We start from the raw sequence: 14,463 nt of genomic DNA, 5'->3' as shown, positions 1-14,463 counted from the left end.
AAATAAATTTGCTTTGTAGCGTGGATTTACATGACGTCTTTGTTTTGGTCCAGTATCCATTTTACTTCAACAAACTAGGTATAGAAATAGTTTAGACCTAGATATTTTTCACAATAGATGTCTTTGAAAATATATGAAATATAAAATCGTGTTGGCTGCGGTGGCGTTAAATAATTATACAAAACTTAAAAATTATAAAAAATTATATTAAAAAAAGTCAATATTTTTCCTGGCAAGAGGTGTCCATGTGTACACATGTATGTAGCATTTTTTTTAAACAATGTCAAGTATGGTAGAGGTTTAAATTTAAGTTGAAATTTCTTACTTTACAACAAAAGGCCTATTGTTGTTTTTGTTGTTGGTTGGTAGAGGAAGAAGAAAAACAATAAGGCCCTTGATATATCAACTTACCTATACCATATATAAGTGTAGACAGCGTTCGCTTTACAACGTATACCGTTGTCAGGAAATACCCACAATAATGTATAATGATAATTAACTGTACGTGCAATACAATATGCCAAACGTTTAGGCGATAGTTACTTACGCAATAAAGTAATATAGCCCAGTAAGCAGACACACAAAGGTTTTATCAATCTGAAGAAATATTTTTGTAATTACTAAAAGCCTCAAGCCTATATATAAGGGTGATTATTATAAATATTGTGAAACGTACAGTAAAATGGGTCGAAAAGGCTTAATTACTCTTTCGTGCTTATTTGTTTTTATAGAGGTGAGTTAAATAACAATAGTTTTTGCAAACTTAACCAATTTTTATTTAACTTAACCAATTTAATTTTTTACCAAAAGAGTATGCGATAATGGACTTATTTATAAAATTATAAAAAAAGCTCCCTTAGTTAATAATAAAACCAAGTAAACATTCAAATTATAACAATATATTCTACGTTCTTGGCAGGTTTCTCGTGCACAATGTTACGGCAGAATGAGAAACTTAAACCAACTACATAGAGATCCTTACATTTGTACCTGCGAAGATCTATTGTCCCTGATAAGTCTGACGCGAGGCCTAGAAGAAAAAGAGACCGTTCCAACTCAGACTCAACCAATAGGATATCCAAGTAACTTTGAAGAACTAATAATGAAATTAGTTAATGCTCTAGTTTACACTACAACACAGGCGACTCAGAACAAGTGTCATTGCTCACATTCGTCATCAGCATCTACTCCTCCAAAAAATGGTCACGGAAGCTCTGGTTCATCAACATCAAACAACTCGGGCTACTCTCAATCAGGCGGCGGATTAATTGACCTCGGTCTTCTAAATTCAAACAAAAAGAATAATGTTTTGAATCTGGACCTTGGAGGGTCACATGTTTTAGGTGTGGGTTTGGGAGGAAGAGATCATAATGGTGGCCCTCAACGTTCATATAATAATGGGGGGCGACATGACGATAGTGGCATAAATTTGGATCTTCTAAATACAAATAGTAAAAATAATGTGGCTGAGCTCGACATTGGGAGACAAAATGTTTTGGGTGTCGGATTAGGAGGAGATGACAGTCGTAATAACAACGCAAATGCAGGGAGTGGACTTGTTGATTTAAATTTGTTGGATCCAAATCAACAGGGTAATGTTGTTGACTTAGATATTAATAACCATCATGTATTAGGTGTTGGATTGGGAGATTAAAGATTTTAGTGTCACATATGTTTATAAATATTATAATATTTGTTACTCTAAATATTATAATATTTGTTACTAATGTGATATATACTTAAATACGTGTTTCATTATTTAATTTAGTTGTATCGACAAAAAATATATTTATGTGAAGACTTAAGTCCTTTGAAAATTTAAAACGATAAATTATTAAACGGAATTTTTTATACAGATTATAAATAAATAAAACTTTAACAAGAGTATTTTTATTTAACATTATTTAATTACAAATAAGGGAATGTGTCTATAGTGATTTATTGTTGTTATTCTTTGTTACTAATCACTTCGCCAATATAACAGTAATTTATAAATTAGAGAAACGACTACAAAATTTTTCACTATTTTTTTTTATTTCCATTATCTAGATATCCATCTAAGGAAAATCCTCTTTTTGCAACATAATTACAGCAAAATATTGTGAATTTTATGAATTTTGAATGTGTTTAGTTATTTATTAATAAAAAAATAACGATATATTTTATAAGATTTTGTAATAAACAAAGGTCGCTTGAATGCTACTTTATAGTTTATAGTTTTATACTTTATGCTTATTGCTTATAGTATATATTGTTGGCAGATGTCAAAAATTCGATTTGACGTTTTCGTACGTTTAATATTTGAAGATTGTTTTGTATTCGAACAAAATATTTAAAATTTTGTTAATAAAATGATATTTATAAGGTAGCATATATTTCAAAACTTTAAGCTTACATATTGACTACCTCACGAAATAGTGACAACATCATGGCTTCTGAAATTGACGCTTTAAAAACAAATGAAGTTTTACAAAGACGGAAGTTAAGACTACAACAAGTAAGGTTTTATATTACTAAGAAGAAAAATATACATCTTTCAACGACAAAAAATAATTTCATTTGATTTTAGGTTAGGGAACAATCAAAAGACATTGCTAAGAAGATTAGAGAACGCGCTAAAGTAGAAAAGTTGCGACATGTAACAGATATTGATGCTAAGAAAGAAAAAGAATATATTGATTGCCAAGAGAAATTAGTTCGACGATTAGAATTATTATATTCTAAAAGCTTAAATAATGTGGGTACCAGTCACAAGACTGCTTTGGATGTGAACAGTCAAGGTAAGTCATTTCATGTCATCATATTTAGAATAGTACAATAAAATCTGGCACTGCCAAACTGGAGGGTATCAGATACTAGAATGTTTGGATTATATAGTAATTACAATAATAAATAAAATAAAGCACTTCATAAAGTTTTACAGGTTTTTTATATTTACTGTAAATTTTAAAATGATTATTATTAGAGAAGTCTGTTTATGTGCATATTAAGCAAGCAAAGACTTGCTTGAAAATTATCCCTTACATGTTTCAAAGAATTATATACAAGGGACAAGATTATTTTATTTTTAAATTTATTAATGTTGAATTAGCATATAAGTATCAATTACTTTTATTATATATTTTAGAAATTCTAAAAACAAAAGATTTATCAAAGTTACGTGGCAAAGAAGCTGTTGCTGAAGTAAGAAAGAAAAAACAAGCACAATTAGATAAGCAAAAAAAAATTTTAGATAGAAAATTGCAAGCAAGGTACATTTCTAAAATTTTTATTATTTAAAAAGCTGTCATTAAGTAATATTAACATTTATTATTGTTATTATAAGCATAAATTGAAATGTTACATTGATTTTTCCAGGGAAGTTGCAAATGAAATCAGTAGAGAAAAATCATCTGCTGTTGTTAAAAATCTAATGAAACAATCTTCAAAAACATCTGAGGAACCTTTGAATAAAACAGTTTCCAATACTGATGACATTGAAAAGGCAAAAGATTTTCAAATTACAAATATTACAGGAGATAAATGTGATAAAGAGAAAGCCGATATGGGTACCCAATGGGAGTGTGATGAGCTACTAAATGAGTGGGAACCGAATGTACCTCTTTTATCTTTACCTAAAGAGGATAGTGCTAAAGAAACTGCAGCAGAAAATGAAAGATTAGATAAAAGTAAAAGATTAAATCTTTTTGCTTTAAGTGATGAAATGCCCTCAAGTCTCCGTGGAGGCATAACAAATGTTTCCGGAAATATTCCAATTAAATCATCTTTGACGCTAGTTTCTGAATATTTACAACATAGAAATTTAAAGCTAAGACAACCAGAGCCATACAAAAAGTCAACAGATGATTTGCAAAGTATAAAACAGACAATTCAACATACTAGGTCGTCGAGAATTGATGGTAGTATAATTGATAATGTTTGCCATGTCCTTAACGAACAAATTATGCCAGTGCCATCATGGCATGCTGAAAACTCTTCTGGCCCTATTCATAATAATATATATACGGATTGTTCACACAACTTTAAACTACCTTTAAATAAGATATGCACTTCTACATTTTCTAATAATAATGTTCAAAAAAATAAGCACTTTAAAAATACATGCACTATACAGAAAAACTGTAAATGCAGTATTTATAGCCAAAAAGGTGACAAAATTATAGTAGATGTAGTAGATGTAGTGTTTTAGTGTCATTAGTATTAATGTCACTTTCCATTTATATTTTGTATTTCTATACATTTGGTTTTTGTATTTGATCTAGCTGATGTGTAATATAAACATTAATCATCTAATTTAATTAAGAAAATTATTTTTGTCAACTTTTATCATATAGATGTAATTTTTTTTATTTATTTTATTATCCTGCAAAGCAAGGTAGATTATCAAACACTCCAGTAGGTTGTTTCCAAGATTTTGTGTTAAGTGAATGAACTGATTGTCGCACAATATCTTGGTGAAACATGGAAATGAGAATAACTCATACATCCAAGTGGAAATGGATCTCACATGCCTCACTGAGCTACTGTGGCCTCTTTATATTTGAAATTAATAATTATAAATATGTTTTTCTGTTACAGATAAAGACAAATCTTCTAGATGTACTGAACCTGAAATATCTTTAAATAGAAAGAAATCCGTATCAGTTTACAATCATAATACTAGGGATATATTAGACATACAATATAGAGAACAAAACTTAGTTCAAAGAGATGGTAGATCTGAAGAAGATGCATACTCACAAGCTTTAAAAGAAACTGGTAACATAAATGATATTTCAAAGGAACAACTTAATAAGAGACAGGAAAGTCTAAGGAACAAAGTGGCAGTAACAAGGCACAATGTTGATAAAGAATATAGAGATACTCTAGCCTTTTTAAATTCTTTGCCTAAAGACGAAGGGAATAGACCTATTGTAAGAAATTATATTTAATATATTTATTATCCCTATTTATATAGGTTAGATAGCTTGTTTACTTTGTAAAAAGAAAAAAAAAACAGACACACACACACAGAGTATACAATAATACTGTATTCCTTATGCAACCCAATCCAATTTTTCAAAAATTGTGTGTTGAGTGGTGGAGCCTAGTGTAGCATTTTGTCTTGTCAGAGTGAGGAAAGGAAATCAATTTCATTCGCCTTAGTGGGGTTGAATCCGCTATTTTTTTATGTAATCATTAAATGAGTATTTTTAAGTTCAGTATATTATTATATAAATTCAATTTATTATTTCCACTCCTACTTTTTGTCTTCAAAAAAATACTATATAATTTATATGTAATAATATTCCACATATAATTTTAGACTTAAGTAAAATATATTATTAAGCAAAGCTTACCATTCAATGCTACTATAATGATACTGTTAATGTTCATTTGTAATGCTAATGGTGGTTATACATCTATTGTAAATTAAATTTGGAAAGAGCAATAATTTCTTGCTGGTTCTTCTCAGCAGAACTGCTTTCCGAGCTGGTGGTCCTGTAGGACTAACACTACTTAAATTTCTAAGCAACTTGACAATTCAAAAGTGCTTGTAATGGCATAATTTTTAATATTGTAGAGAGTAGCATATATGGGAGATGAACAGCAACAGGCTTTAAATGACAAACATCAAAGGAAATTGCAACAAGAATATAAAAATATTGAAAGAGAACACTTGAAACATAAGTGTTGTAAGGTGATATATATATTTTATATTGCATAAAAATATACATATTATGTGAATAGTATCCATATACATACATAAAATATAAAAAAATATATATTTTGTAAATTGTTTTTCTTTAGCATTCAAAAAGAAAATCACCAACATTAGGAAATGTAAGAAGTAAATCAAAATCTCCAGTGAACACACAAGTTGGTAGAGATTTTGAATATTCCTGGATGCCGGTACCGGAAAGCGATGGAAGCCTTGCAATACATACTATACCTAATACTAGAAAACAAGGGAATTCCGTGAAATTCAGCGGAACTGACAGCTATCATGAATATAGATCGCGCCATAAACACACTCCACCTACAAAAGAATCAAATGCTGATAAATCACATAAGAGACTAGTTGAAACTGTTATACTACAAAATGATTCTGATTACGAATCTTCGTCACGATCTGAAACAAGTTCTGTAGAAAACCTGAGTTTAGATAAGACTACATCGAAAGTTAATTCTAATATTGAGGACGCAGAGAGAATAATTATCTATAAGATTTTGGATTCAAAAAAAGATAAGAAGAGTAAAACAAAAAATGGTAATTTGTCTAAAGCGGGCAAATCTTTAAATAGTAAAGGTGATGATTCTAGACGAAAAACTCATGATAGCATTAAAATACCTCAAACTATAGAAAATACTAAAGGTATTTCTGTTGAACAATTACATGAAGGTAGGTCTAGTTCCTTTCTTACTATTTTAGTACAATTTACTTATTTGACCTTTGTGAGTTCACAGAATAGTTTTCTATAATTTTATTCATGTAAAATTTTGGTCTGTGATAACATAAATTAAGTTAATTGTTAGTTACCATACTATTCTTGAAAAATGTTTATATACAGCCAAATCATCATTGATCATGTAAATTATTTATTTAATTGACTCAGTATTAAAATTTTAATCACTTTTTGGTTCTAGGTGTGTACAAAGCTGTGAGTAATGACGGGTAAGTTATTTTTTTTTTTACTAATATTATTACTTTTTAATCCAGTCTTATAAGAGTGTTAGGTATGTAGTAAGCAGAGACATGTAGTTTCAAATCAGTCCATTCTTCACTCTTCACCCTAATTTGTGACATTGTGTGTTAAGTGGCGGAAATTAACGCTGATCTTACCAGGGCGCGGAAATAAATATAATTAATTACAATTGATTATGGAATTGTACCCACTTCTATTGACTTAGAAGCTCCCATTGTGTCACAATTTTCCAATCTTAGTCCTGTCACAAATATAGAATTTTTTTTCTCTCAAGATCTTTTAGCGTATAGCTTTAATTTTTTCCCCTGCTATCTTTTATCTATTATTGCCTTTGTTCCTTAGACTAACATACAATGTGACAAGTTGTTACACAGCAAATGTAGAAATGTGGCAAACATCCGCTGAACATAAGCCTTGGTGGTAATAATATTTAATATACTACAGTATATGTACTAAAGATAACTCAAATATTGTGTATTAGTGTTACGGGGTTTTTCTTAAATTAAGTTATATGGGTGTAGCCAGGAGCAGAGTGTCATAACACTAGGGCTCCTTCTGCCTTAAATTATATATGTCACTATTTTTACTATCTAGTTTTGGTAAAGATATAAACGCCGTTAGGTTCCGCTACTCTACGCAATGACTCGAAATAGGGCGGAAAGTTAAGGATGTAAAGGGTTACAACACTAGGCTGTCTCTGCCTACCTCGAAACTAAAAAAATATGTGAATACGTAGAACTCATTCACTCTTTACTAACTTTTATGTATTAGAGAATACAGACTGATAAAAAATTATTGTTTGACTGAAAACTCATATGATTAAGTGAAAATAACGTGTCAGTCAGGCGAAATATATGTATAACATATTTTTAAAAGTACTTTTTTTAGGGACAATATAACTTCCATGTACTTCCCGGAAGATCCAAAGAGTGACTTCAGAAATAATTGTAATGAAGATGAACAAAGTAAGGCAGCTAGAACTGAACAGTGCAATTGTGGCAATATCCTGAATAACAAAGGTATTTGTTAAAATTACTTATTGTTTACTTTATTCCAGGCGAGGCCAATCGTGGTCGGTACAAGCGCATCAGTGTAAACGCGACAGGTTGTGGGTTCGATTACCAACCAAGGAAATGAAATGTTTAACATTTTTCATTTTCTCTCTCTGGTAAGGATGCAAAGTGCAACATTGAGTTCTACCGCTCAACACGCATTGCTCCCAGAATTCAGTGGAAAGTGAGGAACGGAAGAGACTTAATGGGAATAAAGTGTCTTAACAGGATCCCAGGTTCACTCTGCTAAAAAAAAATCCTACTACTCGTAACTGAGAATATGTATTTAAATAACTTCCATTTTATCATTGAGTAACATAAATCTTATATTTTAAATTGTATTTTGAACTTTTTATTTTTATTATGCATATATCCGTTTTTATTTATGTTTTAGATCTTACAAAGGAATGTGGAGATAATTTTGAAAGGTTAGTATAATTATTGTATTTATCTTTGATAAAATAATATTTTATAGTATTACATTTCCTTGAATATGTTATATAAATACAATTATTGTTTTAGAACAACATCCGTAAATAAATGTAAATGTGCAAACGAAAACATTAATTTAATGCAGTCATCAGCAGCTACATCCACCACATCGTTTCAGACTGCACATAATAAAGCTCCTAATGCCATCTCAGATAACGGTTTTCTTAAATTATTAGATGAAGGAGGTTTAGAAACGGGTAAATTTTATATCGGCGCCTCTGGGTTTATTAAAGACGATAATTACGAAATGGTTATACAGTTAAGAAAGAAGGAAGCAGAAAAGGTAACTGATAAAATTGGACCGCAAACGGAAGCCTCTATAAGAACAACAACAACTGATGAAAATAAAACACAATCTGGAAATCATGAAAATAAAATATCAAAAGTGGATAATATGACCATACCGTCGAATATTACAGTGGATAAGGAAGTGCTCACAGAGAAAATCAGTGCAGAAATAGTATTGCAAAAAGAAGAAAACAATGAACAGAATGTAGTTGAATCAAATCAAACTAATAAATGTGAGAAGGCAGTGCATACTTCTTTTCAAGATAGTTACCCAATTCCTATAGAGGAACCTAAAGCCGATCCTATACAAAGGCCGGCCACATCAACTTACACCCAAACTTCGTTTAATTCTTCAACTCAGCGACCGGTTTTCATGCACATGAGTTCATCAACTTCTACTGCATACATGAGTCCACCAGATATAATTCTGCCCAAGTTCTTAAGAAACAACTATGTTTTAAGTCAAGAGGAAATGTATGAGTCAGAAAACACTATTAGTCAATTAGATTCACAGTACGAAATTATAGAAAGTAGTAATTGTAAAGAACACAACGAAAATCGATTGAAAAAATGTACATGTCCTAAAAAGATCATTCGAGAGAGAAATAAAATCGATACCCCACCAAACACGCCTAAGAAACTTAAAAGTAAATTACTTAGTGAGCCCACTGAAACAAAAAAGCGGAAGTGTAAATGTCATAAGTGTAAAAGTCAGAGTGAGACAAAAATATGCTCTAAATCCCACAAGAGAAAATCGAATAGTTCTTTATACACAAAATCTTCAAAAGAAGTTTTCCATATTAACCTAAAGTCACCTGCGTCAACATTGTCTAAACACAAAATTTCTAAATCGTCTACAAAAAAACAATCTGACCAAAAAATTAACCCTCGTTTGAAGACATACATTCATAAACTACTAGCTCTTAATGAAGAAGGATTAAAAGCAATAAAAATAATAAATCAAGATTGTAGCATTCCCACAACGCCAGGCAGTTCTATAATTAACTTACCAAGCAACAAAGATAAGCAGCCACATTTAGAAAAGAAAATATCCCTTGAACAAATAAAAAATACTCTAAAGAATCAAATTTTAAAAGATAATCTTGATAAAAGCCAAGATTTTACGAAAACATCAAGTACTAAAAATACTGAGAGTCAAACTGATAAAGCTCATATAAAATCGACGAGATTAGTGAAAAAGAAGTCATTACATAAAGTTAAATCTCTTAATATTTCAAGGCACATACAGAAAAAGAGCAAATGTCATACTCAGCGATCTGCAAATTGTTCTAAGACGATGACATCGACTTCTTCATGTACAAGAGAGGGTAAAAATATTGAAAAGAATATTCAAAGCAGAAGTAAGTCTTCCCCTACACCAAGGCCTTATGAAAACACCGAGTACAATAATAGTACAAGTTCGGATATGGCAGATGGACTTCATATAAGAACGTACAAAAAGGTTGGCAAAAGTCGAAACGTTCAAGCTGGTCCCGGTAATTTTTTATCAAAATCAACTTCAAAACATTCATTAAAATATTTTCCATTACCACGACAAACAATGGCGTCTCCAGTGTCATCGGATTGTGATATGATCACTACACGACAAAAGCATGCGAATGTACAGCAACAAATACCACCAGTTTTGACTAATCAAACAAACGATACAACAGATACTGAAATAAATTTTATGAAGCTCGCAGAAGACAAACTTCAAAACATGGAAAAAATAGCTGATTTGACTGATAAATGTACTAAACGCTTATCTAACTTAGCAAAAGTACTGGAAGAAGTTAGGAGAAATAAATCTTTAATTTACATACAAATTTCTACTTCTGATTCAAACTCAGAACCAGAAATTAGATCAGATAAAAGCGAGATAGCTATAACACCTACTCTTAATTCTAATGATTACTTGCACGATAAAGGAGTACGTGAAATTAATACTTCATTGACAACGAACTTATCAGAAAAAGGTTTACATATGACTGATCCTACAGAATGCACACCATTTTTAAAAGATATTCCTAAACCTAGCAGCTTCAAAATTCCTTCTAATGCAACATCTCCTACAAGTCACACAAGACATAAAATAAATCTGAATGCTGACCACAAGGGTCCAAAAACAAGGGGAAGACCACCTCCTGCTTTAACAAGGGTGAATCTCAATAGCGAACAAGAACCTTATGTAATACCCCATGAACTCTCAACAGTTATAGAAGTAGATTCTCCCATGAGTGTTAAACTGAAGAATCAGTCTTCGCGTCATGATACTAAATTTCAAACACCTGAGAAAACAAATAAAAGTAATGACGAAACTGATAACGTTAAACACATGACGACGGGCACATTTACTAAACACAATGATCAACAAGTAAATCCGGATCTATTGCAGACTAGCGTTAATTTATCAAAACGTCAATCTAAGATAACATCCAATGAGTCGTCAGATGACTCTAAAATACGCATGATGGATATGAAACAATTTAATGAAATCATGTTAAAACCGTTCATTAGTTTGCAAGATTATGCAAAACAATGCAATATTGGGCTAGAAGAAGGATCTAATCTGGAAGATGCTGTAAAAGATGGCCCTGTGAACGATGAGTTAAGTTCCCTCCAATCAGATGGCAGCTTACCCGATGTAATTGCGGAACTATTGAAACGAAATATTATTAGCGAACCTTTCAATTATGACACAACCTCTAATGTCAATTCTACTACAATATCGACAGAGTCCACTTTGTCCCTGATAGCATTATCGAAAGCAAGAAAAACGAAAAAGAAATCAGGTATACTATTAAAAAACAAAGAACACTTGGAAGAAACCTCAGAATCGTTGAGCTTATCTTCTAATCCTGACTTGGAGCATGCATTTAAAAAGCTCGGTATGGGATGGGCTTCTTCTACATTGAAGAAAACTAAAGAAAGATTAGCACTGTCATCGTCTTCAAATACGTCTAGCTGTAGCTTGACACAGTTTAAACTTAAAAGTTTTAGCCAGGACGTTCCCGCATTTGGATCAGATTCATCATCACCATTAGCCGACGTTTCAAATAAGCGAGAAAAGAATAAATCGCCTACAGAACAAAAAGAGAATTCAAAAAACGGCGTCCAGCAGACGTCGTTAGCTAATTCGATGACCGTTAAAGAATTCCTAACAAACGTCCTCGCCAACAAAATAACTTTTAGTAACAAATCTGACCGCAACGAAACGAATCGTACCAATCCTGAGTTCATATCTCTTTACGAAACTAAAATGCCCGAAGATATTAAGCTTACTAAGCTTCGAAACGAGGAGGAGCAATCGAGTGTATCAAGTGCTAATAACAACAGAGCTCGAACTTCCACTCCGGTGCAGATTTATAAATCCACAGTGTATCAATCCAGCTCCAGCTCCAATATGTCCAACGGCTTGTTCAGTAACGCTGACGACCTATCGTCTGTTAAAGTCACATCGACCTCCATGCGCAATCATTCCACGTCCGACAAGGATGAACTTACCATTCCAAATTACAGTTTAAAAACAAGGAAAGGTTTCTCTGACCGCAGCAAAAGTGATTGATATTTTTCTAAATTATTTTTTAGTTATTTATGTGTTTGTAGGTATACAATTTTTTTATATAAAGCTTTTTATGGCATGTTACTTAAAATGGATTGTTGTAAATTATTTTTATATGTATATTATGAATAAAATTATATATGGTTGTATTAAGTTCTTTGATTTATCTCAAATCATTTCTTAATCTTTTTATTGATCTTTTAATTTATTAACTTAAAAAATAAGTAATAACAAAGCTAGAAAGTCACTAAACTGTCATGTAATATCAATTTAAGCATTTTAAATTTATTAGTATTTCTTAATCTTAATATCTTAATTATAGTCATAAGATAAAATTACCATAATTATTATTATATTATATATTAAAAATGTTACAATTGCTTGTTTTTGAATGGATTCAGTCAATAAATATTTATATTTTGGAAGTATTACTTCCAGAGGCATTGCATGTTAAGTGGCAGAATGCTGCATTTTGTCTTAGTAATGGAGTGTGGAAACGAAAATAGTAAATATTTCATTTCCTTGAGTGGGAATGGATCCCACTACCTGCCTTCCTTCATATTCCTCTATAAAAATGTAGTATTCTTATCAAAAAATAAGGTATATATAAATTATATTATAACAATATTACAAATAAATTGACATGGAATTATAAATAAAAGCATTACTATATGAAGCAAAATTTTTATTAAAATAGTTTTGAAATTGTAAACATAATATTGACTTATTGTTTAATTATTTAAAGATTTCAAAAATCCTCCCAATCTGCACTGCATGTAAATACATAAGGCCTGGCCTAGTATTGTATCTTCTTTTTATGTGGTAATGTTACATAAATTATTAATTGTTAACATAACTGTTATTATATGCTAAGATCACAGAACACAAAATTAATTCCTATGCTAATAATAAATTAACTTAATAATAAATTTCCTACTTATACAAATTGTGTCCAACAGATTTAAACTGAGATTGTCTTGTATTGAGATTGAGATTTAGTAATAACTCTGTCAAAATTTTATTTACATAATTTAACTATAATAAATAATTGAAGCTACATTTAAAATTGTCTATAAGTAACCTTGAAGTTTATTCTTTCTTTTCATCCTTATGTAAGAATCGTTGGGTCATGGAATAACCAATACCTATTGTAAGTGCTGCTACAACAGTTCCTTGGGCTGCAACTCTTAGTTGCATTAGAAACACACTTGTGCTCATTTTGCCTCTACTCTTGAACTTATAAGCACCATACCCACACACACCTATCAACCCTAATATACCTGAAAATTAAAAATATATCTTTTAAAACTACATAGATAAAATAATTTATTTGGAAATTCATTATTTTCATTTCCAACTTCTCATTTTCACTCTGACAATACAAAACAAAACTGAATTGTTTTCAAAAACAATATTATTTAACACAGACAGACTGCTAAATAATATTAAGCCCAGAAAAAAGCCCAGAGACATGTATGTTTTATGACTTGGAGGTATGCTGAATAGCCATACTTAACAAAAACGATTGTCTAATCAGATTGATAGTTCATTACCATTACATAAACAATATTTCTAAGTGTCATTATATGATATGAACTTAGAAGTACCTAATGCTAAGAATTTATAATATCAGAAAAATAAATACCTATAATCATAAAGGGTGAATCCTTCGATTTTCTTGCAAGGCGGTCTGCCTGAGATTCTTCATTATATTCAAATATTTTTTGTGGATTCATTTTGAGATTCAATCACACTAAAATACAGATCACAATGTTGTAAAAAAAAATATTTTCTCATTTAAGTAATTAAAACAAATATATTTTGTTTTTGATTATATAAGCGTAAATTAAAGTAAAATTGTAAAACATTTTACTGGCACATACTCAAAATATTGTTAAATATTATTTCGTAACACTATATATTCTTTGGATGCAATTTGAAACAATTATAAATTTGTAATTTTGTACCTCTAGCCAATTCAAGATTCCCTTTATTATATAATTTTGAATAGGAACTCCAATTTTTAACCTTGCTCAAACTCACTCCATTTCTTCAGGACAAATTACGCAAGGTTTGACATTGACATTAACGATTTTTACTAATCACAGAACACATTTACTCATTTACTTAATTAGTCCATGACAATTATGACATTCAATATAAATGTTAAAATATTAAATAGGTCGTATACATCGTATCTTAACACGATTAACAACGACGATACTAGTAAACTGGGATGAATAGAAATACTGAATATAACATGAAATGGTAACTATCGTATGGTATAACTTTACCTTTCTGTAAGTTTCATACGTAAAAACTATTTGAATTTTAATTTGTAGTAACAGGTGAAAATGCTTAATTTATCGTTTGAATTTTAGTT

General features: G+C 30.6%; 3 protein-coding genes across 5 annotated transcripts; 2 read left to right on the top strand and 1 right to left on the bottom strand.

Moving 5' to 3' along the window:
* Positions 1-565: 565 nt before the first annotated feature.
* LOC146534380 (uncharacterized) lies at positions 566-1,744 on the top strand. The gene is made up of 2 exons (XM_085193057.1): positions 566-733; positions 920-1,744. Exons 1-2 carry the CDS (start codon positions 683-685, stop codon positions 1,652-1,654), a joined length of 786 nt encoding a protein of 261 aa, XP_085049183.1. The 5' UTR covers positions 566-682; the 3' UTR covers positions 1,655-1,744.
* Positions 1,745-2,276: 532 nt separating this feature from the next.
* On the top strand, positions 2,277-12,229 carry LOC146534379 (uncharacterized). Of its 2 annotated transcripts, XM_085193301.1 has the most exons (11): positions 2,277-2,497; positions 2,570-2,780; positions 3,128-3,251; positions 3,358-3,899; positions 4,579-4,913; positions 5,564-5,680; positions 5,791-6,382; positions 6,628-6,655; positions 7,575-7,705; positions 8,133-8,166; positions 8,261-12,229. In XM_085193301.1, the coding sequence occupies exons 1-11, from the start codon at positions 2,429-2,431 to the stop codon at positions 12,081-12,083; spliced, it is 6,006 nt and encodes a 2,001-aa protein (XP_085049427.1). In that variant the 5' UTR covers positions 2,277-2,428; the 3' UTR covers positions 12,084-12,229. The 2 variants fall into 2 exon arrangements, with proteins under 2 accessions (XP_085049427.1, XP_085049428.1); XM_085193302.1 differs by lacking the exons at positions 2,277-2,497; positions 2,570-2,780; positions 3,128-3,251; positions 3,358-3,899 and adding an exon at positions 3,906-4,148.
* Positions 12,230-12,748: 519 nt separating this feature from the next.
* On the bottom strand, positions 12,749-14,338 carry LOC146534378 (HIG1 domain family member 1A, mitochondrial-like). Of its 2 annotated transcripts, none has more exons than XM_085193300.1 (3): positions 13,964-14,338; positions 13,726-13,833; positions 12,749-13,360 (listed from the first exon to the last, which is right to left on the bottom strand). In XM_085193300.1, the coding sequence occupies exons 2-3, from the start codon at positions 13,814-13,816 to the stop codon at positions 13,170-13,172; spliced, it is 282 nt and encodes a 93-aa protein (XP_085049426.1). In that variant the 5' UTR covers positions 13,817-13,833; positions 13,964-14,338; the 3' UTR covers positions 12,749-13,169. The 2 variants fall into 2 exon arrangements, with proteins under 2 accessions (XP_085049426.1, XP_085049425.1); XM_085193299.1 differs by having other exon boundaries at positions 14,048-14,318.
* Positions 14,339-14,463: the final 125 nt, after the last annotated feature.

This window comes from Heliconius melpomene, chromosome 11 (assembly GCF_056956725.1).
Source record: "Heliconius melpomene rosina isolate 202511_hmr_F chromosome 11, ASM5695672v1, whole genome shotgun sequence".
NCBI lineage: Eukaryota > Metazoa > Arthropoda > Insecta > Lepidoptera > Nymphalidae > Heliconius > Heliconius melpomene.
This window is presented reverse-complemented; position numbering and strand designations above follow the sequence as displayed.

Excerpts from the sequence above, each read along its gene's own strand:
- LOC146534380 (XM_085193057.1), top strand. The coding sequence starts at position 683 with ATGGGTCGAAAAGGCTTAATTACTCTTTCGTGCTTATTTGTTTTTATA. Across the intron at positions 734-919 it reads GCTTATTTGTTTTTATAGAG|GTTTCTCGTGCACAATGTTA; the intron begins GTGAGTTAAATA and ends CGTTCTTGGCAG.
- LOC146534379 (XM_085193301.1), top strand. The coding sequence starts at position 2,429 with ATGGCTTCTGAAATTGACGCTTTAAAAACAAATGAAGTTTTACAAAGA. Across the intron at positions 2,781-3,127 it reads TTTGGATGTGAACAGTCAAG|AAATTCTAAAAACAAAAGAT; the intron begins GTAAGTCATTTC and ends TATATATTTTAG. Across the intron at positions 5,681-5,790 it reads TGAAACATAAGTGTTGTAAG|CATTCAAAAAGAAAATCACC; the intron begins GTGATATATATA and ends GTTTTTCTTTAG.
- LOC146534378 (XM_085193300.1), bottom strand. The coding sequence starts at position 13,816 with ATGAATCCACAAAAAATATTTGAATATAATGAAGAATCTCAGGCAGAC. Across the intron at positions 13,361-13,725 it reads TTCACCCTTTATGATTATAG|GTATATTAGGGTTGATAGGT; the intron begins GTATTTATTTTT and ends TTTAATTTTCAG.